The following is a 25,346-nucleotide window of genomic DNA, read 5'->3' as shown; positions in this document are numbered from 1 at the left end:
TTGTCCCACTTTTGGAGGAATATCTGGGGTTACCTGGCAAATTGTACTTATGTTGAAATTAAAATATATATATTACAATACTATTTTTGCATTCTATGAAACTTTTTGTTGCTCTATATAGACCAAATTTTTAATCAAGACCCCCCCCCCCCGGTCAATGGTGTCCCGCTTTACCCATGTTAAAATCTGGTCACCTTAACCAATTTACAAATAGCTAGAGAGTTCAGGAGGGTTTGAGAAAACCAGCGCAAACCCAAGCTTAAGACTTGTTCTTATAATGCCTATCCTGAGCCAAGACTTATAGTGCCGTATTAAGCAGAATCACGGCCTTCTATGGGCCTAAAAAGGCATAAATCTGCTTAGGTTGACAGGAGTGCATCTTGGGTTCCTTTGTGGTTCTTTCTGTTCTTCCCAAGAGAAAAGCGACATCTGATCCAGCAAGATGCAAGATTTATTTCCATCTTCCTGTTGAAGGGGGACAGATTCAAAGAACAAGTCAGCCTAGGTTGAAATATATGAATGCCTGAGACTTTGTTCTTGCTGGCGTTGAACAGAGCCCTGATAAGGCCTGGAAAAGGATGCGTGATTGAAGACTGGGATGTTTTAGGTCTGATCATCAAAGGTTGAAATAGGTTGTATAACTCATCCACCATTAATGGCTGCCCTTGATTATATAAAGATGAGAGGTTGCCTTCAAGAATACCAATGAAAGGATAAACACAAGTTGCCTCTGTCCTTGGGAAACTACTTACCAAATACTCTCTCGAGTGGCACTTTGGATTTTAAAAAGCTTGTTTGAAAGCCCACTATCAGTCATAGCTACATTTTTGCAGGTTATAGCTAGCGTATATGGGAAGTGGGGGGGGGGGAATCATTGAAAAATACCTTATCAATATTTTACAGAATTTTTTTCAGTTGGCTATAAATTGAGGTATTTACTCAGCTATTCGAAATGGCTGAGTCTGAAAAATCCTGAAATCTTTTTGAAACTTGGGGGGTGTTTGGAGGAGGGAAAAAAATCTTCAAGGAGAAAGAAAAACTGTATCATTGTTTGCATGCTACAGCTTAGGGGTGTGCAAAAACACAAAGTTGTTGGCGCCTGTACCTCAAAAAACACACAACCCCAGATACCCCAAGACAGATTTTCCATTATACCCTTTGGAAACCATTGACTAAAATGGTCCCCATAGCATATAATGGAGCTGAAAAAATTCAGGAATCCCAAATATTTGCCGGATCTGAATTCCATAGCAATATTAGGATATGGGAATATTTTCCGGGTTCAGTATACCTAAATCTGAAAAATATTGTGTCTTCCACCCCCCTTAGTTACAGCATACAAATAGTGGTAAGTTTTTTTCCCCTCCATGAAGTTGTTTTGAAAGCAGTGTAGAATAATTTGGAAAGGAAGTAAACTTAGAGACAATCATTCTGTTTCACACAGGAACAGTGAAAGAGATTTGCAAATCTCGAGGAAAATTGTTCCTCTGAAATCTGAGGCAGCTACAGTTGTACATAAAGAAAGCCTTAGTTCATACTTTTATACCATCTATGTGTGTAAATTCTATTTTTAGGCATATTAAGTGATTCATGCTAAATACACCAAGTAAATCAGTGGAATTCACAGCCTAGGTTTTCATACCATAGCATTTTGTTCTCCATTTTCATGTTGAATAATATGACCAGGGCCCACATGGGATAAGGCACTTTCAATGCACTGTAGAAACAGAGTTTCCTGTTCTGCACAGGAAAATCCAGCTGCCAAAGCACATTCAAAGTGCATTATCCAGTGTGTGCAGATAGGGCCTAGGTTTCAGAAATGCAATTGTAATTCACAAGTAATTGGTACTGTTAAGAAAATCCTAGAGCAAATGATTCTTACATGTTTAAGTACCTTACACTTCCTTGTGTGAGAAAAAAGTCTGTCTCTCTCTAAAACTCCCTGTGCCTTTCTACTCTGAAGAATTTGGGCCAATTCACATTCCTTTTTACACCTTCGACTAAGAGCTGTCTGAATTCACCTGACGAGATTAGCAACCTATGTTCTTCAGGTTAGCATGGGCTAGCAGGGAATGGGGGTATAAAGCCAAGCAGCTGGGTGGCTCCTCTTGGTACATAACAAATCCAGACAGGTTGTATTGTCAGTCATCATACGAAGTGATGTGATTTAGCCCTTTAGCGCAATTACATTACAGAGTCTCCGTCTTCCTTTCCTGAACTTCTTTCATGTTCCGGCGTCCCATCATTCTTTCTCTCCCCTTCTCTCTGCTTCCCTATTCTTCTCTGCTTCACTGTCAGGAAGGGACAGCGCTGAAGGGCCAATTCAGCACTGCACGGCGTCGACAGAGACTAGCAGCAGCAGTGGCTACAACAGTGAGTGGATTCACGGTCAAGGCACTACAGCTTTAAAGATGGGGATATCTGCTACCAAGGCTCAGAGCTTGAGCTGTGCTTCAGCTACGTGTGGCGATGGCATTTTGGGGAGCGGAGGTCTCCAAGCTGACTCTGCTATCTGATAAAATAATGTTGTGAGGTCAGGAACCCTCTGCCTTGCACATGTTTTATGAGACTGTGCAACCAAATGAGTGTGTAAAGTGTTTTTTAGAACAGGTCTAGCTAGACCTTTTAAGGCGGTTGAGATTCAGTGTGAGGGAGTTAAGCATGTGCTTAAACATTCAAGTTCAGCTTGAATGAGGCTTGAGACGTGCTTATGCGTGGCTCTGCACAATTGTAATGAACATATGGAGCTGCCTTGAAGAAGTCAGACCATTGTTCCATCTAGCTCCGTATTGTCCGCTGAGAATGGTAATTCTCTTGAGAATCTCAGGGACTGAAAGCTCTTTTTCAAGAGCACCAGCTTGAGAACCTTCAAGGAAATGCCTGGGATTGAACCTGGGATCTTCTGCTTTTGAAGCATGTGCTCTGTCACTGAGCCATGGGCCCTACCTAAAATACTTCTCACACAAGTGCATGAGTGGATTTCTGTATAATTTCTAAGCCACAATCTGTGCCTCTTTTTGCATGCATGGAACTCCTCATAAAGATTCACAAAAGGGTTGTGTTTATTGCTGGTAGTATGTTTATAGATCAAGGTCCCCATGATGTCTGTGACCCTTTTCCTGGTGCCTGCCAAGTGTTTTCAGTACGAGAGAGGGGTCAGTTGGGGCTTTTGCCCAGCAGGGTTTCTGATGGGTAATTGGAAATTCGATTGGCTGAGATGCTTAAAAATATTGCTTTGATAGCAGCTGCTACCACAGCACAAATATTTTCCCTGTGTGACTATGTGTAAGCTACAGCAACCAATTTGTGGCTGGCTCCTCCTCTTCTGGCAGCCATTTTGTGGCTGTGAATTCCAAAGGAGCCCTCAGACTCAAAAAGGTTGGGGCCTCCTGTTATAGATAGATCAATGACAATGACAAGTAGCTTTCTTTTTCCAGTAAGCGGATGCTACTCCAGTAACTAATAATTACAGTTACTTCAGACATCCCAATAACTGTTGTTGACCTCTTCACGCATGCTCCTGTCCAGTCGCCAAGGGAGGAGGGAAGAACTGTGTATGCTGCTCCAAGTTTTTTGAAGAAGGAAAGGATAAATATGTGATTGTTAGAGGGGAGATTCAACATCTCATCCATGTCATGGTTTTGTGTGGCTGGTTCCTCTACCCTGGCACAGAGAGCTGTGGTCCTAGAAGAGTAAGAAGTACACATTCAGGCCACTGGTGTTACCATTTCCCGCATTCAACAAGGTGAACTAGAATGAAAGGGTTGAGGGCAGTCACAACAATCAAGTGCTAATTTATGAATTTATATTAAGTGATTACCCCACAGTAATGTTACATATCTGAGGGGATGATACAGTTCAAAAATTATTTGTATTTATTATTATGAGGGGTTTTGGGGATTCTTCTGGCTCAAGAAGCGGGATAGAAAACAAATACGTTTTAGGCATAATGGGAGGCACCATACATTTTTTTAAAGTAGAACTTGACATGTGTGAAAAGATAAAATCAGAACATAGGCTTAGATTTTCCCAGAGATTTTCCATGAGCAGAAGGACATGAACTCGTGGAGTCAGCTTTATCCCTTTACTGTTTCACAGCTCCCCAAATCCTGTTTCTGAGGGGTCCCCTGGTGAACATGGGGGCGGTATTTCATCCCAAACATGATGCCTTTGGGTGCACATTTCCTGGTGCTATCCAAGTGCTTTTAGAAAGTAGATAGGGCTAGCTGGAAGAGCCTCTTGTGGCGCAGAGTGGTAAGGCAGCAGACATGCAGTCTGAAAGCTCTGCCCATGAGGCTGGGAGTTCAATCCCAGCAGCCGGCTCAAGGTTGACTCAGCCTTCCATCCTTCCGAGGTCGGTAAAATGAGTACCCAGCTTGCTAGGGGATAAACGGTAATGACTGGGGAAGGCACTGGCAAACCAACCCGTATTGAGTCTGCTATGAAAACGCTAGAGGGCATCACCCCAAGGGTCAGACATGACACGGTGCTTGCACAGGGGATACCTTTACCTTTTAGGGCTAGCTGGGGCTTCCATCCAGCAGGGATTCTAATTGGCTATGCAGATTAAAAGGCATCCTGTTAAATAGAGCTTCTGCTAAAATTGTTAAAGAGTTCCTCTTATAGACAACCTCAAACCTTGACATTTTGTGTTTGGCTCTGCCTCCTGCAGCAGCCATTTTGTGTTTGGCTCTGATTGTGCTCGCCACCTAGTGTCAGAATTCCAAAGGTTGAGGAATTCAAAAAGGTTGGGGATCCCTTATCTAAGCCTATGTCTCCTCCTATCATTATGGCATATATTAATAATTATACTTGATATCATAAATCATAGGAAAGTTACTTAGTTTAATGGTCCAGGCTTGAAATCATATGCATAGGTTTTTGGGAATAAGTCATATTACTATCAGCAGCAATTCTAAGGGTTTAAATAATAAAAAAAAGGGTTTTACAGACTTCTGGCGAAAGAGATGTCAATTAAATGAAAGTTCATAATTTGGTATTTCTGAACATCATGTTTACCTGTCTACAAATTGAGAAGAGAGAGGATTTACACTGGTGTATATGTTGAGATAAAACCACATGAGATGATGCAGTTAATTCAAAAGATAAAAAGTTACAGTGTCTGAGGAGTTGCAAGGGGTTCTCCACCATGTCGCTGATGTGATAGATGGCCAATCAGCACATTGATTCAATTTAATTTCATTTTTATAATGCCTCAGAACAGTTACCAATTTACTAATGTGTAAAAGAGGATGTGCTTGAACAGATAAAGATAAAGGCATTTTAGCTGGCAATACACTATAAATGCCATCATGCAAGTGTTGTTCACAGTTGCAACTTGTGGTACTGTGCCAATACTGGGAATTTGATTCAGGACCTAGGCAGAATCTTCTGTTTCCTGTTTAACCAATAATTGCGTTTTCCCCGATGAAGACCAATGTAGCTATGTTTTATTTTATTTTTTATTTTTGGATTCTATACTGCTCTCTTTTGACTCTTGCAGGATGAATGCAGATGTACATTTTTAAAAAACAAAGTGAACATAGTTTTCTCCACCTCAGCATGACCCTAATATTATAGCTTACATCAGTGGTCCCCAACCTTTTTTCGGCTGGGGACCGGCAGGGCAACTGCCCCGCCTGCGCGGCCGAAATCACACATGCGAAAGTGCCGCGCATGTGTGATTTGGGCCGCGCAGCGCGCATGCGCGATGCACAGCGCGGCCCTGATTCCCTCTCCCACCCTCCCGCAGTAAGAAGCTTCCCGGGCCGCAAGCTTGCGGCCTGGGAAGTTTTTTACTGCGGGGGGGGGGCGGGGAGAGGGAACCACGGCCCGGCTCCCTGACCTTCGCGGCCCGGCACCGGGCTGTGGACCGCAGGTTGGGGACCACTGGCTTACATCACACACATAGATGCTCCCCTTGGTAAAAAAAAAAAAAAGAAAGAAAAGTTCCATTTGCTTCCTCTGTCCACAATAAACTAATACTTGAGCAATGTGGATTTCCCATCCCAAAGACATATACTTTGCCTTCTCAGAGGCATGTTTTAGTAAAGTGTTTCTTGATGGTTATTTCTGTGGAATTTTCACAGGGTATACCTGAATATTCATCTTAAACTTTCACATTTCCTCCAGCGCTCCTCCATTATTCTCAGTGTTTGGCAACTCTGTGCTGAGGAGATAATTACTGTTCTATCCTGCTATGGCTCATGTCTACTTTTCGCTATAACTTACATCGATTTCTGAATGTTCATTACCATCTTCTTTGTAATCAATATAGAAGGAGGATGCACCATCTCATTCAGCAATAGGGTTGCCAGGTCCCTTGGAACAGCCAGTGGGGGATGGGGGTTGCACTTCCTGGGAGCTGAAATTAAAGCAACATGCCTATGTTACCCAAATTATATATGCACATTGGGGATGTTGGGGGGTGACATTGGCTTTTAGGCAAAAACTCTATGGTAGAATTAGCTTCTAACCATAGAGTTTTGGCCAGAAATAACAGCATCACCCCAACATTCTCGATCACGTAGACATATCACATTAATTTCCAGCATTCTTCCCATTTGGGGGAGTGGTACAGCCTGAAAGTGGGGGACCCTTGTCCTGAGTGGGGGGTCTGGCAACCCTATTCAGCAACAAAAGAGAGCAAAAGAAAATAAGCTCCCATCAGTCTTTTTCCTTCTCATAGTTAGTAATGGGGACCTTGAATATGGACCCGGCCTGCTTACATCATATTATATCATTTTATCATATTATAGAATCTGGTCTTCCCACATGGTGACAGCCCAAGCTAGCCTGATTTTGTCAGATCTCAGAAGATGAGGAACTATCTATATTTCCATACCTTGTTCTTCTACACCTCCACTATCTTGCTCTTCATCTTGTATATCAGATGTATGACTTCATTCTCCTCATATACCAACCAAACCAGTGGCCATTAAAAAATTAGGGGAACCTAATGAAGAGCTAGACTTCTAGGGATATATGAAACACTGGGTTGTAGAAATTTCTCCCAACATTTCAGTTTTTAAACACAAATTTATTTATTTATTACATTGGTATACTGCCGTCCCCTAAGGCTCAGGGTGGTTCACATGGAACGAAAAACAAAGAATGGTACATCGAACTCTGTGACTATATGAAATAAAGGTAGCAGTAATAAACAGATAAAATAACATTCTAACAATAACAATCTAATAGACCCATGATTGGTCAGCATATGGGTACAAGGGAGGGAGGTTCTGGGTAGACATAGACTGTTCCCCTTCCCTTCCTCAAAATCAGTAAGATCAGCTCAGATCAGCTCAGATAATTTAATATCTGATTCTGATGAATTTATGTATAGCCATCTTTTAATGTAATGGGGTTTTATGGGACGGGTTGTTTTTACTTTTTATTGGAAACCTCCGCAAATCTCTGTGAGCAGCGGTATACAAGTTTAAATATAAATATAATTAATTAATTAATTCACACCCCTTTTTTTGTAAATGTACAAATGGGGGTTGAGATTCGAAAAGCCTCTTAGGTCTGCATATAAACTTTAATTTTTATACAGGTTCTTTATACAACAGGGTTGCTTCCAGAGGCTTTTAATGAAGGTTTAGAAGCTCCATTTGATGTGTGGAAGCTCCCCCGTGCCCCTCTTTGAATCTCTGTAGAAGCTAGTACCTACTACAGTATAATATTTTTGGAGCAAAAGGGCTTTCCACTGCTGTTCTTTCAACTCTCCTAACCAAGAGTAGGCTAACCGAGTCACCTGTGGCTCCACTATGGGCTGTTCCTGTGCGGGTGCTAAGCTCATGAGCCAGCATTGGCACAAAAGGAACAAATGCCAGTGAGAGACTCTAACTACCATCAGAGGAACCTTCCTCTACAGCTGAGTTTTCCAGATTCATTTTAAAGGACATCTGAACATAAAAAGAGACCAAACCTGCCCATCTTAGTCTACACAGTGGACTATCAAGTTGCCCTGGTGGGCCAACAGAGAGGGAACAGAAAAGAAGGCCTTTTCCAGAGTTGCCTCATAGTATTGATATTGTGAAGTTTACTGCCTCTGAAGTAGAGGTTCTTTTCCATCAATAACTGTCCGGGCGAGGATGGAGAGTTAGGGACCAACGGATACGAACGCGGGGAGGGAGGCTGTAGAGAGGCGCCCGGACTTCAAACCTGGAATAAGGACGCTAAGCGCAAGGGACTTATAGCAGCCAAACCGGTCCTCGCGTTGAGTGCCCGGCCAGCCTGGGAAGGGGGCGGGGGAAAAGGGAGTTGTGATCAGTGGCACCTCCCTACTCGCTCACCCCGAGGAAGGGCCCGCCCGAGAAGTCGCCGGCGCTGGAACCTAGAAAGAAACGCTTACCTGAAAGTCGAAAGTAACTTCCGGACGCTGACGAGCGACTAGGACGGAAGGGCGGCGGTGGCAAGATGGGTTATGTAGGGGGGGCGGGGTCCAAGGCGGGAAATATAAGGTGGGGAATACACCGGGGTGGTTGGTTGGTGTGGATGAGAGAAAAGGTCGTTGCGAGTGTACGGGGAGGAGAGAATAAAAGACGGTGTTTGGAAAATCCAGCAGACTTTGTGATTCTTGGGCGGAAGAAGAGGGGACGCCACGGCTGAGAAGGGTGAACCTCGCGGAGGGGCCGGGAAAAGCCCCACAATAACTAACACCCCCCCCCCCCCGTCCTGGGACAGGGCTCAGTGTGCGTTTTGTGTGGAGGGGAAATGCCGGTGGGGACCTGTCCTCTCCTGCCACCACCCACAAAATGCCCGCTAAAGCGTGCAGATGCCTCGGCAGGCGTTCATGGGGTGGGGGAGTCAAGTGAAAGGAAGGGGCCCTGCACTCCCACCTCCACCTGCAAAGTGCCTGCTGAAGCCTCGGTGGGTGCTTTGTGGGGTGGGGGGAAATGCTGACAGGGAGTCCTCCCCTCCTGTCGATGCCCATGAAGCACTCAACAAATCCTGCAGAGGCATCGGCGGGTGCTTTGTGGGGTTAGCTAGGGAAGTGCCATCAGGGAGCCCTCCCCTTCCGCCTCAGCCCGCAAATTGCCCGCCTCAGTCTGCAGAGGACTCGGGTGTTTTGTGGGGCAGGGAGTTAGCCCCTGTTGCTGGCAGCCGCCAAAGGCCAGCTGAACCCCCCAGGGGGCTCAGCGCGCATTTGGCGGCACGGGTTTGCCCCACCGGCTGCTGGCTACAAAGGCTGATCCGAACCTTGTGTAGGCGGGGGCTGGCATTTGGGAGGGAGGGCGCTGGCAGGCAACGCATCCCTCCTCCCGCCACCCCAGCAGCCCCACCAAGGCCTGGCCTGGCAAGGCCATGGCTGGAGGTGCTCAGATCAGCAGGAGCACTGGGTAGGGCCTCCTCCCCTTCTCCTCACCCGCACCAACCCACAGTCCCAGGGCCACCGACGCCCTCTCCAACTTCAGCTTACTGGGCTGGTATTTCTTTTAAATGGAAGTTGTAGGGGATGTAACTGGAGCCGATTGGCTGCTCATTGGATAGGCAGCTAGTCAGGAATGGGACAGCTGACCTGATTGGTGGGTAGTGAAACCTCCCACTCTCCTCCCACCACCCCTTACCAGTTTTATTTATAGTACAAATTGAACACAGATCCCACCCCTCCCCCACATGCTCCTACCTGGTCCCATATCTCCTAATCCTGGATTCCTGAAGTCACAGAATATCTATACAGGTCAGGTTATTATGGGATGGAGAGGGGTGAAATTGCTCCACTGAGGAAGAGGAGATTTCATTTCCTTTTTCTACCTTTTTGCACAGCTCAAATGCACGTGGTTATTCTGATGTACAGGTCCTGCAAATCTTTCAATGAGTCAAAGAGAGTTACTGCAATAAAGAGGAAGGAATGTGGGAGAACCATTGTATCTTCCTATTTCTGACTGGTTCTGGTCATTTAGCTTGTTTTTCTTTTGACAGTTGGAGTACTATGTCTTTTTATTCTGGCTGCTGTTCAGGATGTTTCAGAAGCATGTTAATATATTTTGTGCTAATTTTTCCGTCATTGACCTTTAAATGAGCATGGATCTAGCCCATATTTGAATAGCTTTATAATTCAGCACTGAACATTCCAAAGTGGACTGCTTAAGGTTAATAAACCAGAAATGCATGAATATTGGGCTGCATTTATCACATAAGGCTCTGTACATCTGCTATGCCTGCATGTGTGCTGTAGAATATTAATATATACATGTATGTAAATTGATAGAAGAACCATTGATGTATACCAGTGTGCATGCGTAGTTATTTTAGATATGCATGATGTATACATCAGTAAACACACACAGAGTAAAATACATGTATTTACAAAATTTATGTAAGGAATGTATGAATATGTCATGTGTTATCCTTGTGACTCCTTATTAATTTCCTTATTTTTGTTGTTGAATTCCCTGTTTATTTGGGGCTTTTAAAGCACCATTTATATGTTATTTAGGGGGAAAACAGTGTCCCTGTGAACAATAATTATCATAATTTCTGGTTAGAAAAGAAGAAAACTTACTGGTTAGAAAAGTGCAGTTAGAAACTAGGATCCTTGAATCGAAAGTATCTTCATGATATTCAATAACTTCCCTACACTTAATGTATATGCAAAACTGTTTTAAAAAAGGAATGAGAGGTAGAGAGGGCAAAACAAGTTGGAGACATAGTTCAAGAGATAACCTTTGTGTTTTTTTATGAATTTTGTAAACAAATACATTAAAGTAAACCCTGCCTTTTTTAATTAAAAGAGAACTATCCACACAGAATGTGAAGCTTCATGCAGTGATTTGTGGATGTACTAATGTGTTAGATTAAATTGATTTCCTGATGTGCTTTGTTAAATCTGTTATAAATTTCTCTTTGGAGATATTTAACCGTATTGGGGTGGCGATGGCAAAATTAGTTTTAAATTTTACACTGTTTCCCAGCCTTTCTCAACTTTTTTACCATTGAGAAACTCCTGCAATATTCTTCAGGCTTCGAGAAACCTGAAGAAGTGGCATGATCGTGCAGAATACAGTTGAGAAGCTTAGCTGTGTTCATACCCACGTGAGGCCCCTCCCCTTTCCACCTCCTCCAGGCTCTTCATTGGCCATTTTGGGTGTGTGGGGAGTCAACGTGACCACATATGGTCATATAAATCGATAAGTGTTTAACAAATGTTAAAAAATATATTAAAAATTAACTCCCACCAAACCAGGTCCATCAAGAAACCCCAGAGTTTCATAAAATTCTGGTTGAGAAAGCCTCCTCTGTCCACTCAGATAGCCTTTAGTATGAAAGACCAGACTGAACATTAAACAAAAATTATCACTCACAAAATGCCACCCTTCACTTTTCTGCTTTTCTCTGAGTAGTTGTAGAATGTATTTTATACTCAGACTTGAAAATCCATTATTTAATTCTTCTCCCAATGCAATGTACGATTAAATTTTGCCATACATCAAGATTCTTTTGGCTTCTCATATTAACCATGATGAAGATCCAATGAATCTCTTCTTCCAGAGAAACCTTCCTCTGAGGCAAGTCTTAGTGGAAGAGGGCTGTTAGATGGCTGTATGCGAATTGATACCTTTTTAGTCTGATACACCCTAAGGGCAACTCAAATGGATCTTCCATTTGATGGATCTTCCTAAGGGCAACTCAAATGTGCATCATCATTAGTTTGCAAGGAAGAAACCTGATTTTGATGGATTCATCAAAATAAGCAGAACTTTTACTGCAAAGGAGAGGGGAGGAAATGCCCATATCTTGGTGAAAAGACAAAAATCAAGGCTCAGGATAACATGAGAAATGCCTTATGGTTACCTTCCTGTTGTGCCATGGAGGAAAGATGCAGTCGCGTGTATCTGTTACTTCTCGATTTAGGTTCCTTTCAGTGCTACAATGTCTCCCGTTCGCCTGCATTCCTCCAATCCTAACCTTTGTGCAGACATCGAATTTCAGACTCCTCCAAGCCATGTATCTGACCCCCTGGAAAGCTCCATGGACTACATAAAACTGCAAGAAGAGTTTTGCCTCATGGCACAGAAAGGTAATTGCATGTGTACAAAAACCGTATCCCACCAGAAATAACTTCTAATGCATTGAGTTTTGCCCAGAGCTGTGGATGTGTGTGATTTGTGCATAGCCTTATTTTGTTGGCAGAGGAAGGAAAAGAAGAGGCTGAATGGGGCAATTACTGAAGATTTCTTTTTCATTTTTTCCCGGTTCCTAAAAAAGACCCTTTGTGTTTAAAATACTTTATCGACACTTTCAGAACTCTTTCACACATAGCCAAAGGCCATGTGGGAGCTGCTTATCCCATGGTGCTTATCTCTCAGGGCTTTGGGTTTGTTTTTGAATACCGGAACCGTGTGGGTCGGGGTTGATTGCATGTGTCTTTTCCATTTTATTGGCATATGCCAGGTATGAATACAGTCGAGGGGTTTCTGAAGCTTTTCAAAATATATGAGTAACTTGTCAGCTCTCACAGTTTTTGTGTCAGATTCAAAGGATAAATCCCACTGCACTTAAGCCCATTAAGGCACAGTGACATTTAATTCATTACACGGCAATAAACATTTTTAGAAATTGCCTGCTGCTAAGAAGTGTGGCTACGGTGTAGCATGCTGACACACTTGAACGGCAGAGAAGAAACAACTTCCCGTAGTATCAGTCATCCTTCAAACAGCCTGGCTCAGCATGCCTTAGAGCCACCTCCAGGTCTACCAGAAATATGTGAATTCTATCCTGATGTTTTTGAAAAACGGGCAGAAACTCTTTTTCAGTGCTGTACTTGAACAGAATATGAGCAGCAAAGGAAAACGAAGATGATGGAAAAGATCTCCTTGACTAATTACGCATGGGGCGGGTAGTCCAGGGTGGCAGCAGGGTTAATCCCCGGTTATGCATGATGCTGCCGCCATCTCGGCCCGGTGTAGTGCCCTGGATGGCCCATAGCAGGGGTCTTCAACCCCCGGTCTGCGGCCCGGTACCGGGCCGCTAAGGCCATGGTACCGGGCAGCCAGTGGCTGCGCCTGCCTTCCCCCCCCCGCAGCGAGAGGCCGCCGCGCATGCGTCTTTGCGCCCCCTGCTGGCGAAAGCGTGCATGTGTGGCTGTTCTGCGCATGCGCGTTACCGCCACCTAGTGGCGAAAACGCACATGCGCAGCAACTGCGCGTGCGCGTTTACGTGCAGCTGCTGTGGCCGGGCCGCCGGCTCTCTCCTACGCTCGGAGGCGGTCCCCGACTACAAGAAAGTTGGGGACCGCTAGCCCACAGTATGCAAATGCAGAAACTCCCGGGTTCCCTGGAATAACGTGGGCGCCATCCATGGCCCTCCTGGGCCAGCCCCGTGCGTAACAGAAGATCAACCCTGACCTACGGTGTCCTTGCAGGGACATCACATGCCCCTGCCAGCCAAAAGTGAGGGTGGTATATAAATCTAACAAATACATAAATCAATAAGCTATTCCCATGGCAGAAAGGTTTTTATCTTCAAAGGGCAGCTAGAATAAAGCGAAATATACAATTTTGCACTTATTGGCCAGAAGGCAGTCAGCACTATTCGCTGGAGCCATAACATGCAGAGCAAGCGATAGTATTGCGAGGGACATCTTCAACTTCCTGGGAACAGTGGGTGCGTGAGTGCTGAGAGCCAACCGCAGGAGAAGAGGGGAGAGAAGGAAAATCCGGAAAACAGGATTAGAGCCTGAGAGCTCCTAGGGCTCTGGTTCGCTTATCACCTTGGCCTGTAGTATGGGGCTATGTGACAACGGCAGTGTTGTGCCAGCTCCTTTTGACAATCTTGAAACCTCAAGCTGGCATTTGTTTTCCGCATGGCATGCAAAGTGCTATGACTGTATAAACAAAGGCATTTCTGCTTTCTTTCCAGTGCACTCTCTTCTGAAGTCTGCCTTCAACAGCATAGCGATAGAGAAGGAGAAACTTAAGCAGATGGTTTCGGAACAAGATTTCACGGGACACAACACGCAACTCACACGTCTCAGACAATCGCTTTCTCAGGTATGCCTTACTTCTGCGCTAACTGATTTTTAAACTGTCCCTAGTAAACATTTGATTTCTACATTTCTTGGCCACCTTGGTAGCTTGTAACAAATCTAAGATATGTAAAATTGATCTGTAATTATATTTTAAAATAATTTTAAAGGTTTTATTGATATTTAACCATTTGTGTTTAATTATCATTTATAATAATTAGAAAAGTATAGCACCAATCCAAGCAAAGGCATTAGCTTATAAAACAAAATGACAATAAAACAGCATAGAAACTGAGGGAACTAAAACCAACGTAAGAATCTATGAAGCCGGATCTGCTAAACATAAGTAGAAGTAAAACATGAGGCAGGTAAAAACATTGGCCAAGAAGAAAAACTGATAATACATTATATAATAAAAAATGCAATAATAGCAACAAATTCCTATTTTGACTTACCTCATTGTTCATTCGTCAATCCTGTCAACATGACCATTTAAACTGGATGTTAGGACAGAGGAATAAAATGGTTAATATTAATTCATGACACGCTTTGGTAAAATAAATTCTGGTTCTTTTTTTTAAACGTTGAATAAAATTTCAGAAAACAGTTCACTTCTTACAGGACTCTGCTGCTGGTGAGCTTGGGCTACTTATTTAGATATAATTTCATCCCATCCCAGCCACTCTAAAGAAATACCTCAGTTTTCTTCTATTTCGTTGTGTTTCAATATTTCCTATATATTACCTCTGCACTAAACTTGTTAATGAAATAAAAGATGAATGTAATCTGTTTTTCCTACTTCCTAAATGTGGACATTTTCTAGCTCCTTTCTTTATTTTATTCACTCTCTCATATTGCTTCTTAACTTCTTAGTTCTAAACAGGATACTAAAACATATTAAAAAGCTAAACCCCGTTTCGGCAGCTACAGAAATCTATGATAGATGAATACATTTTTGCAGCTGAAAGAGTGGATAGGTCTGTTATTATCTTTTAATAAAAGAGGTGATGTGTCTGTGTGATCTGTATTTAGGGGAAAAGGAAGAGTTAAAAGACTTCTAGGCCTAGAACAGTAATTACATTCAAAGGTCATGTGATACAGGGTGCCTACACTACCTGCACCATAGTCACAAACTCTATCAGAGTATAGAATCATAGAAGAATCATGGAATCATAGAAGAGTTGGAAGGGGCCATACAGGCCATCTAGTCCAACCCCCTGCTCAATGCAGGATCAGCCCAAAGCATCCTAAAGCACCCAAGAAAAGTGTGTATCCAACCTTTGCTTGAAGGCTGCCAGTGAGGGAGAGCTCACCACCTCCTTAGGCAGCCTATTCCACTGCTGAACTACTCTGACTGTGAAAATTTTTTTCCTGATATCTAGCCTATATTTTTGTACTTGTAGTTTAAGCCCATTACTGCGTGTCCTCTCCTCTGCAGTCAACGGAAACAGCATCCTGCCCTCCTCCAAGTGACAACCTTTCAAATACTTAAAGAGTATGATAAGATACCTGAGTGATAAGACATTAAGGTACACCAAGATAAAGCTTACCTATAGCAAGAAACAGTTAAATATGAGCAGTAATTGGGAAACACTCCAGGCAGAAGAATACCAGCTAATTGAGTGGAACAAACATGCTGTGCTCCACAGCTTGTACTATTATAATCATACTCAAATAGATGTTTCTTATTCCTATGGCTTCCTGTCTGGTATCTGAATAAATGGAGTCCAAGGAAAGATCGAGGAGCTGTATACATTGTTCAGCAAGAATATCCCAATGGGAAACATAAGAATCTTCTCTGACTAAATTGAGGTAGCAATCTCGAGTGTCTGACTAAATTGAAGTAGCCCTCTTGAATTATAATTTTAATTTAAGAAGGAAAGCCTTCATCCAAGATCAAACTTCAAATGATGGTTGGCCTAATTGAATCCGGAGGGCCATTCCGGTGCACAGTTTGGAATTCCACAGATGAACCGAATCCAAGGACACTCCTATTTTATCAATCCAGATACCAGCCCCATATAAACTTTGTGTGGCCACCTTAGCATTAAAAAGTTTGATGGTGGCTGGGTCATATTGAGCCCCAGATGAATAAAAGAAGTGAGAAATAATACGGATTTTGATAGTTAACTATCAGCCGTTCTTCTAGACAGTAAGAGGCAAAAGCCTCTCTCTGAAAGGACTGAACTGATGTTCTCGATCGGATAATTGCATATTCAACAAAAAGCAGGAAAGACACTTGAATATTAGCCATGGCTGGAGAACAACAGCCCCGTTTTCTAGTTCTTTTCTTTGAGCTACTGACATATTTGTATTGAAGAATGCAAATTGCTTTCTTGATGTTTTTATGGTCCAGGTTATCGAACATTATGAGAAGTCAGCATTCTTATTCATGTGTGGGCAAAACTGGACATCTTGCCTGCAGGCTTGGGAATTCTCTTGACTTCATGAGAAACCTGTGACGTCATTAGCTTGCAGCCCAATCTCTGTCAGGCTGGCAACCTGTGTTCCTGACCCGGCAAGATCCTAAGGAGAGAGGGATCTTTCTTTCTTGCCCTTCTGTAGTCCAGGGTTCTCAGAGCAGCTTGCAACATCTTGGCCCATGAGTCTCCTTCCCTGCCTGAAGCAGATAAAACTGCATTGCCCAACATATTAAGTTACCCAGTTCTGCCAACATGTAAACACCATCTGTAACCATATGCAAATTCAGGGTTTTCCAAACAGCTGAGCAGATTGAATTAAACTAAATTGTCAAGGTCACTGTTGCTTTCCTTCCTGTTCTTAATTATAAAACTTTATGGAAAGATTTAGCTACATCAGACGCATGGTTCATGATAGTCTATGCCTCTTCTTCATAATCTTTGTCCTCCTTGTTCGTTACCTAAAACCATGAGTTCTGCTTGGTCTCCTGCCAAGTACAAATCTTTCATTTTGTGTGGGAAAAAAATAGATGGAAAAAGTTGCTCATGTTTCATATATATGTTAAACTTTAACATTTGATCTTCCTGTCTCTTGTCTCTGTGTTATCAGTGTAAGTGCATCTTGTGTGTATGGATGGATGATGATGATGATCATTATCATTATCATTATTATTGTTGTTGTTTAGATTTATTTCCCGCCACTCCCTAAATGGCTCGTGGCGAGTCACAATGTCTAAAAACCCCCATTAAAACTCCCATTAAAGGACGTTAAAATACTCCCAACATGGCGGAAAAACCCCATTCCTCACCCCTATAACTAAGGGGGGGTGGAGAAGGAAGTCCAACAATGTTCATTTCGAGCCCGGAGGCCCAGGGGGGGCAGTAGATCTACCTCTCCGACCCCAGCCTCAACCATGGACCTGGCAGAATAGCTCCGTTTTACAGGCCCTGCGGAATGCTGAAAGCTCCCGCAGGGCCTGCAGCTTGCCCAGGAGCACATTCCACCAGGCAGGGGCCAGGACCGAAAAGGCCCTGGCCCTGGTTGAGGCTAAGCGCGTTTCCCTAGAGCTCGGAACGACCAATAGATTCTCACCCGCAAACCGTAAGACACTCTTGTTTTTAAATAATCTGATCTGCTCTGCTTCAGAGTCTTGTAACTTCTTCTTGACATGAAAATGTTGTATACTTGCCACAGTTTCCTCAACAACTCTACTGGAGTCAAGTATGTTCCTTTCGTCAATGGATGATGAAACTATGATATTTTGCCACCTGGTTTTTTTCCCACTTTTTACAATTAACTCCTTGTAGAGAAACATAAAAGGTGAAAACAGGATCCACTGAAGTCTCTGAGACTAGAGGGAAGTCTGAAAAGAAATTTCTCATTTGCAGTTAAAATTATTTTTTTAATTCCTTCCTCGTCCTTCTCAGTTCCTTGAACCTCCAGTACTGCTTGCTAAAATCCCATCATTCCCTTTCTGGCTTCCTCACTAGCTGCTGCACTGTTTTTGCAACTGGAGAAGGCTCTTTAAGTTAGCATGTGGAATGCTGTCTCAATTCAGCTGGTCTGTCTTCTGCTGATGTAGAATGAAGATTGATGTCTAATAAATTAAGCTTGGCCATTAAAAAACACATTGAATAATCAGGCAACACTATAGGTTGGATCCCACTGATCCTTTCCTTGTGTGCAAAGGGGGAGGGACTTACTCTGATTTCCTGCTGTCACAGCAGCTATCCGACTCCCCCTTCATGATAACCTTGGGGGCGTCCTCTGCACCGACTCCCCCTCCATGCTTGTCCAGGGTGGGGGGTCCTCTGCCCTTCAGGGTGCAGTTGGAACTTCAGCAGTGGGGATAGTAGAGAAATTTTACTCTGTTCTTTAGCTGTCCAAGATTTTCAGTGGGATCCAAGCCGATATGTACTAACGGTTGCTTTTTAATTTCTCCCTGCCTTCCATAATTGGGGGGGGGGGGTATAAAGTATTTTTCCATTCCTCCAAAAGAGCCAACCCTATGGAATGATCACTATTGACAATAACAGTAGTATGCTATTATGGGCATAATCCATCAATGTATTCGTATGTTTGTGCCCTATGAATGGCACAGAGTATTAGAGAGGCCTTGCTGGGTAAATATCGATAAATGTAAAGGCTAATCTTCTCTTTACTTACTGAACCTGGATACAAACACTAATCAAATTCACAACCATTGTTGGAGAATGGAATCCAGGCATCTAAATGACCAGAGTCTCCTGTAGCAAACACAGGTAGTTTTTTCTTACCTTGTCTTATGAATGATATGTAGGACTGTCCTGTGTATTTTACAAGTACTACTGAGTCCAGTAGCACCTTTAAGACCAACACGGCTACTCATTTGAATCTAAGTACTACTGAGTTCAGTATGAACTACTCCCAAATTAATATTCCTATATGGGATTATGGTTTTAGGATTTAACTAGGCAAGATGTAGGAGATGCCCATGTTGTTTCCCAGGATCTTTAAAAACTGAAATGCATTTAAGGCGAGGGATGTGTATTTGATTGGAGCATCACGGTGAGCTTGTATGCTTAACTCTTCCCCTTTGCTGTTTTGTTGCTCAAAATCACCCTCTGCACTGGTGAAAAGATAACAGGGACACCTTATCTTTTCTCCATAGGAGAGAAAACAGCTGGAATACATGTCATTCTGAGAGGAAAAAAGGTTTAAGCATCTTGTACCTTCTGCTGCTGCTGTTCCAAACATAGTTACATGTCAGAGTTGTTTTTCTTTTTTTGGGGAGGGGGGGTTAAAGTAAAGTTTGCTAATACACCTTAATTGTTGCTTATAGTTTGGCCCTGACATTAAAGTAGTTAATGAGGTGTGCTTTGAATTTCTTAACAGAATTCTCAGCCTCTTCATCTGAATCCGAAGATGCTTTAAGGAGTGAACGATAATTTTAAAACTAGTTTTAAAAGGTTATGAACTTGTAGGGAACATATTCCCAAAGAAAACTTCTGGAGGGGACTAAAATAAGGTGCTTATCACAGCGACGTACACTTCATAGTACTCTGCATAATAACCAAATAGTTCTGACCTGGACTACAGGTCAGACACAATCGTGTGGCTCTGTTTCATGCTGTGCCGTGCCTTTGAAATTAAATTATTCAATTTTTGTTATTTTAAGGCTCTCAACCAGAATGCTGAACTAAGGAGTCGCTTGAACAGAATACATTCAGAGTCTGTTATTTGTGATCAGGTTGTCAGTGTAAATATTATCCCTAGCCCTGACGAGGTAAGACTTTGGCATTGCTCTAATGGATTTATAACAGTCAAATCCTGCTAATTACCACTAATGACTAAATCATTCTGTTTGACAAAAGCTGGCAAGTGGTGGGGTCAAACTCATTTGAGATCATTTTCCACTTCCACTCATAAAAGTAAATGAGCTGCCGTTCCGGTGAGATTTCCCCTGAAAAAAAAATATTTCACATCTCTGAGAAGTGGAGGGTTTGGTGTGCACATTCAAAAAACAGGAACTAGTCTAAGGGTCTGATTAGCCAATATATGAACTGTGAGAAGGATGTTTCATGTGTATTCCGGGTCTCACCTTAAAAACAGTATGGGGGGAGCCAGATCGGCTCCCACACATGACACAGCAGCAGGAGGGTCATCAGCCTCCCCTCCCTTTCACTCCATGAACCTTTGCTAGAAAATAATTGGCCATGGGGGGCAGACTGTTTCCCCACAGTCAGTTCCGTGCATCTGCCCAGGAAGCACGTGGAGCCACCACCAGGACAAGCAGCCGACCCCCATGGCTATATTTTCTAGCGCCATCTGTCGCCACACTCAGAAGCCAATCTCCCCCATTTCTAAAGCAAATCCTGGGTCACACAAGACAAGCTGGGGTTCTCTCCAACCTAACTCACAGTTAACATCGTAATCAGACCATAAGGCGTTTTGTATGAAATGAGCAGTTTGTGGAGAACCCTATGCTATGGATTTTGAAATATGGAAGGGAAACATTTTAGTGCATGTATTAGCATTTGGAGAATACCTGTTACTCAGTTAACAGCCTTGCCTGTTGAAGTTGAAATTATCCGTCTCAAATAACTGAGAATCAGTAGTAAACTTTTGAAGGGGTTGGTCTTCTTCATCCTCACTTAGCATATCGTTCGCTTTTATGGAGTGTCTTCATGTCCAAGAGTTAGGGTTGGTTCCAGTGCAAGATTTCCACTCATGCAAGATTGCAATCTGTTCAGCTCCCATTTTTTAAGGCAGCCTGAAATCCCATTCCTGAAAGTCCCCTCTCCGCCTGGAGGTTGGGGGGCTACTTCAGGCTGCCACGGAGATTGGGAGCTGATCCATATTCACTCTGTGGACCAAACATCTTTTGCTCCTCAAGAAATGCTGCCCTGAAGCCAACTCTTCATTGTCTTCCATGAAATAGAGAAGCTAACCATGGTTTCAGCCTCAGAAGCCCATGAACATTTAGCACTTACATGTCCCATTGGATTGTCTATGTGTTTTCTTTCCATCTATTACTATTTAGAAAGTGTGGGGGTTGCCTTTCCCTTCCTACCTCTTTTGGCTACATTTCTTTCATTTCCCAGTCAACATTAGCATGTGCTTTGCGGATTGTTCTCTTCAACGTGAAGAAAAAAACCCTGTTTCAGCTTCTTTCATTTGAATCCAGCTCTGTAGAGCGTGAGCTGGAAGAAGGACTTTTTCTCAGGAGAAATTGATGTGAGTGGATTGAATTGCAGATTTAAACATTACCGGGGATTACAGAGACGGAGGGCCTTGAATACTTGAATTTCGGTGGTTTCTTCTGTTGCCCCACTTCTTTCTCTCAAGTCATTGGAGCAACTTAGAGAGCTTCTTTTGTCGTGTCTCCAGTGCTGTTGTAGTGATCCCCAACATGGCAATGAAGGGTGCTGTGACACCCACCAAAGTGTTTTCTAGTGCCCAGTTGCTTGTTCTGCAAAATTCAGAGCCAATTGTGACTTCCTTCAATGGAGCATAGGGTGCTTCAGAGATATCACCATTCTGTTTGCAAGAAGCACCCATTTGGGAAGAGCTGCCCCCATCATGGGAGGGCCACTTGGATTGGAACATGCTAACCTTTTATTGAAACTCCCAACATTTTGGGATTGGACCTAATGCTCACAGAGTAGATATTTTGTGATCAATCCCATTCAGCTCCCCCCCCCCCTCCGGACAGCTATTTTGTTGTGACACCCATTGCCCATTCTTGGATTTCTTCCCACCTGCTCCACAAGGTTGGGTATACCCACAGTAGCTTGTTAACTACCGTATTTGCCGGCGTATAAGACGACTGGGCGTATAAGATGACCCCCCAACATTTCCACTCAAAATATAGAGTTTGTTACATTCCATTACAGTACTATGGGCTACTATGGGCAGCTATGTCTGTCCCAACTGAAGTGCACCCGGCGTATAGGACGACCCCCCCCCCACTTGGAGGCATATTTTTCAAGGGAAAAAAGTAGTCTTATACGCCAGCAAATACTGTATATATAAGTGGTGTTTTGCTATGGGGGTGAAAAAATTGATTATTTTCCTTGTCAGAAATGGTATTAGCACTCTCCTCAGTAGAGAGAACAACAGAGGAGAGCTGGTTCTTTTCTTACTGCTTTTTCCTACCCAAAGGAGGTTCAAAGCATCTTATAATCTCCTGCCCTCACTCTCCCCACAACAGACACTCTGTGAAGTAGGTAGGGCTGAGAGAGCTCTGAGAGAACTGCGAATGGCCCAAGGTCACCCAGCTGGCAGCCAGTGGAGGAGGGAGGAATCAAACCCAGTTCTGCAGATCAGAGACGGCTGCTTTTAACTGCTACACCAAGCAGGTGCTGGTGATAGTCACATGAAAGGGATAGATGTTCCTTTTACCAGAGCTTTGCCCCATGCAGAGCAGACAGAATGGGCAGGTTGAATCCTGTGCAAAACTGGGTTTTGTTTGCAGCCTGGTGAGGCAGAGGGGCATCTGTCATTTGAAATGAGCTGCAAAAGGTCATCGGAGCGATCTTGCAAAATTATCATTTTCTTCCCTGCCTCCCAGTCTGTTACTTGTACAAGGCTCAGCAGAACTTTGCTGCCTCTTACACAAGCAGCTTTCGGAAGACAGACCAAGAGGCTATGTAAGAGGCAGTCCCTTTATCCAGTAAGCCAATGGTCCTCAACCTTTTTATCACCGTTGACCGGTCAATGCTTGACAGTTTTACTGAGGCCAGTACGGGGGGTAGTCTTTTGCCAAGGGACATCACCGCTGCCTGAGTCCCTGCTCCACTTGCTTTCCCACCGTCCGCTGGGGGGCGCTGCCAGCAGCAGCTGCGCAGTGCCATGCCGAGGGGGAGCCCCAGCCCTGGCGGCCGCTGGAGAGCACCAAAGGTGAGCCGGTAGCAGAGTAGTAGGGCAGCCCCTGAGGCAGCAGCCAGGAAGGAGGAGGAGGAGGAGTTGCGGACCGGTCCAAATGATCTGCGGACTGGCACCGGTCCCTGGACCGGGGGTTGGGGACCACTGCAGTAAGCCGTGTTCCTGAAGCCTTGGGCAGCAAGCATGTGAGGTTAATAGCCGTCGTATTTGCATCTGTGCATTTGTGCTTGGTTTTCCTTCTGCAGGCTGGCGAGCAGATCCATGTCAGTCTGCCACTCTCCCAGCAAGTTTCTAACGAGAGCCGGCTTTCGATGTCAGAATCGGTCTCTGAATTCTTTGACGCGCAAGAGGTGCTCTTGTCAGCAAGCTCCTCGGAAAATGAGGTATTGGTTGGGGCATTCTGTCATCCTCTTGGTCGTTGTAATATTTCTAGGCATTGATAAGTTTATACTGCTGGTGGACAGAGAGTTCCCAGCTCTGATTCCAGAGCAGTGGCCATGCCAGTGTGCCGCTGCCAAAATCACAGGCGTCCTTAAACACTAGCTCATTTCTTGTGACACAAGCTTTTGTCCAGAGAGAAAAAAAAAACATGTAAGGCAGTGGTTCTCAACCCCTTTAATACAGTTCCTCATGTTGTGATGACCCCCAACCATAAAATTATGCAAGTGTTCTTTCACAGAAATTAAACTCAAACTGACCAAGGGCGTGAAGATCCATGGCTCATGATTGTATATAAACTGTTATAAATTATATATAAATTGGCGGACCCCTTCAGGAATAGCGGAAACGGTGGCGGTGCACCCCCCCCCCCCCGGCCAAGCTGCTCGCCGTGCCGAAAGGGTCATTCGACCCCCAAAGAGGCCCCGACCCCCAAGTTGAGAACCACCAATGTAAGGTCAATGAAAAAACTTAGCCACCTCTTCTTGCTCAATTGCAGTATATCCCTTTTTGCTCTATTGTAGTATAACGCTTTATTTTGTTTTATATACAGTTATTCCAGCAAATTATTTCCAGTTTAGTTATCTCGAGAACCAATATACTGGTATAAATAGTGGTTTGGCAAACCTTACATGAATTTTTACCCCACTCCTTTTTTTACAAGCTTTTGTCAGCCAGGACTCATTTTTGTGAAAGTCAAAGCATGGCCTTTCTGAACGTGCTGCTTAGGGGCCGTGAGACTCACTGGCTCAAATAGTGCTAAAATTTTCAGTTTTTATTTGCCTGCTCTGTAGAGCAAAGTGATACCTTCACTTTTATGTTAAGGATTTGAATGGTCGTTGGTTCCACTTGAAGAAGCTGCTTTGCAGTTTATTTCCCTTTAATTTTTGATCTTGTAGGGAAGGTCTAAAAGCAGATTTCCTAACATATTTCAAGCATGTCCCGTAAAAGGGGGGGGGGGGAGCTTGGAAAGTTCAATATTCTTACAAGCAAGGAATCTGCAAGGATTCATGGGGTGGGGTGGGGTGGGGATTTCCACCCTGTGCTATCTCTCCTGGACCCCATTTATACCCCATCTGCTTTTCCCTGCTTCCTTCCCTCCAGCCTCCATTTACCTCCCCTCCCCCCACAGTTACTTAGGCAAGCCAACGTAATCTCATGAGATACAAGCATTTTAAAACATTCTCTTTTACCAGCTCCTTTTTAATTTTAGTGTAAGGGTGTTTTTTTCCCTGTAAACCTAACGCTATTTCTCCCTCAAAAATCATATTCTAAGAGAGATTCAATTCATTTATTTATGGTCCTTTGACCAGCAATTTCCAACAAATGGATTTTAAAAGAGAGAAACCACCCTGCTTTCCTCTGTGGAGGATGATAAAAGAAGAGTGCTTTTCCTCCGTTGTCTTCCTCTGAGATATGATTCCCTGTCTCTCCCTGGTTGCAGTGTGTGGACCTTTTCGTCTGCAGTCTGTGGCCAGTCTCAGAATTAGGTATATAGATAGCCAATGACTTTGGTGAATTGCAGCTGTGAGTTCAGCCTTTGTGTTTCTGTTCTTAACTTATTTTACAAACAATTGTTTATATAGCACTGTTCATGGTCAGCATTAAAAAAAAAATTGATTTAGTTTCCCTAATAATCCTGAGAAGTCAGTTTACCGATGTGCCCAGGGTGCGATACATTCACTTGCTTACTTGCTGGGAGGTGAGCAGTCTCCCCCCATCAGCTGAGAGCCGCTTCAGTTGCCGCAATAAAATCACAACACAGAAGAGAACTTGTAGAACTCTACAGAGGACTTGTAGAATGAGGTAGAAAAGGAATAATTGCTTTGCCTTTCTCATTCTGCAAAAACCAAGCACAGAAAAGGGAAAACTCCTGTTCTTTCTCCACCACATGCTGGGATTTAGTAGGAAGTGAAGAAAGAAAACCACTTTCTTTTCAAGTAGGATTTTGCCCGGGGCAGCACCAGCACTAAGGAATTATTTGTATTTTCTGCAAAAGCCCAGCAGACTATTCTACAGAACATGTGGAAAGGGGGGTTGACGATGACTACAAATAACAGCTGTGCTGGGAAATCAAACTAGAACTTATGGATTCTGGCTTTTCTCATTTTAGTGATGAAAAACTGAAGCGGAGAAACATCCATTCTGC

General features: G+C 43.6%; 1 protein-coding gene across 9 annotated transcripts in view; it reads left to right on the top strand.

Moving 5' to 3' along the window:
* The window catches only part of OSBPL6 (oxysterol binding protein like 6), a 150,711-nt gene that overhangs the window by 101,536 nt on the left and 23,829 nt on the right, over window positions 1-25,346 (top strand). For 5 of the 9 annotated variants that reach the window (XM_077319592.1, XM_077319591.1, XM_077319594.1 and 2 more), the window contains 4 exons: window positions 11,860-12,025; window positions 13,867-13,997; window positions 19,551-19,658; window positions 23,005-23,142. In XM_077319592.1, coding sequence (XP_077175707.1) covers window positions 11,860-12,025; window positions 13,867-13,997; window positions 19,551-19,658; window positions 23,005-23,142 — 543 coding nt within the window. Of the gene's footprint in view, window positions 1-2,298; window positions 2,374-11,859; window positions 12,026-13,866; window positions 13,998-19,550; window positions 19,659-23,004; window positions 23,143-25,346 lie in introns of all 9 variants that reach the window. The other 4 variants (XM_077319597.1, XM_077319593.1, XM_077319598.1 and 1 more) reach the window with 3 other exon arrangements.

Source organism: Paroedura picta, chromosome 2, assembly GCF_049243985.1.
Source record: "Paroedura picta isolate Pp20150507F chromosome 2, Ppicta_v3.0, whole genome shotgun sequence".
Lineage (NCBI taxonomy): Eukaryota > Metazoa > Chordata > Lepidosauria > Squamata > Gekkonidae > Paroedura > Paroedura picta.
This window is presented reverse-complemented; position numbering and strand designations above follow the sequence as displayed.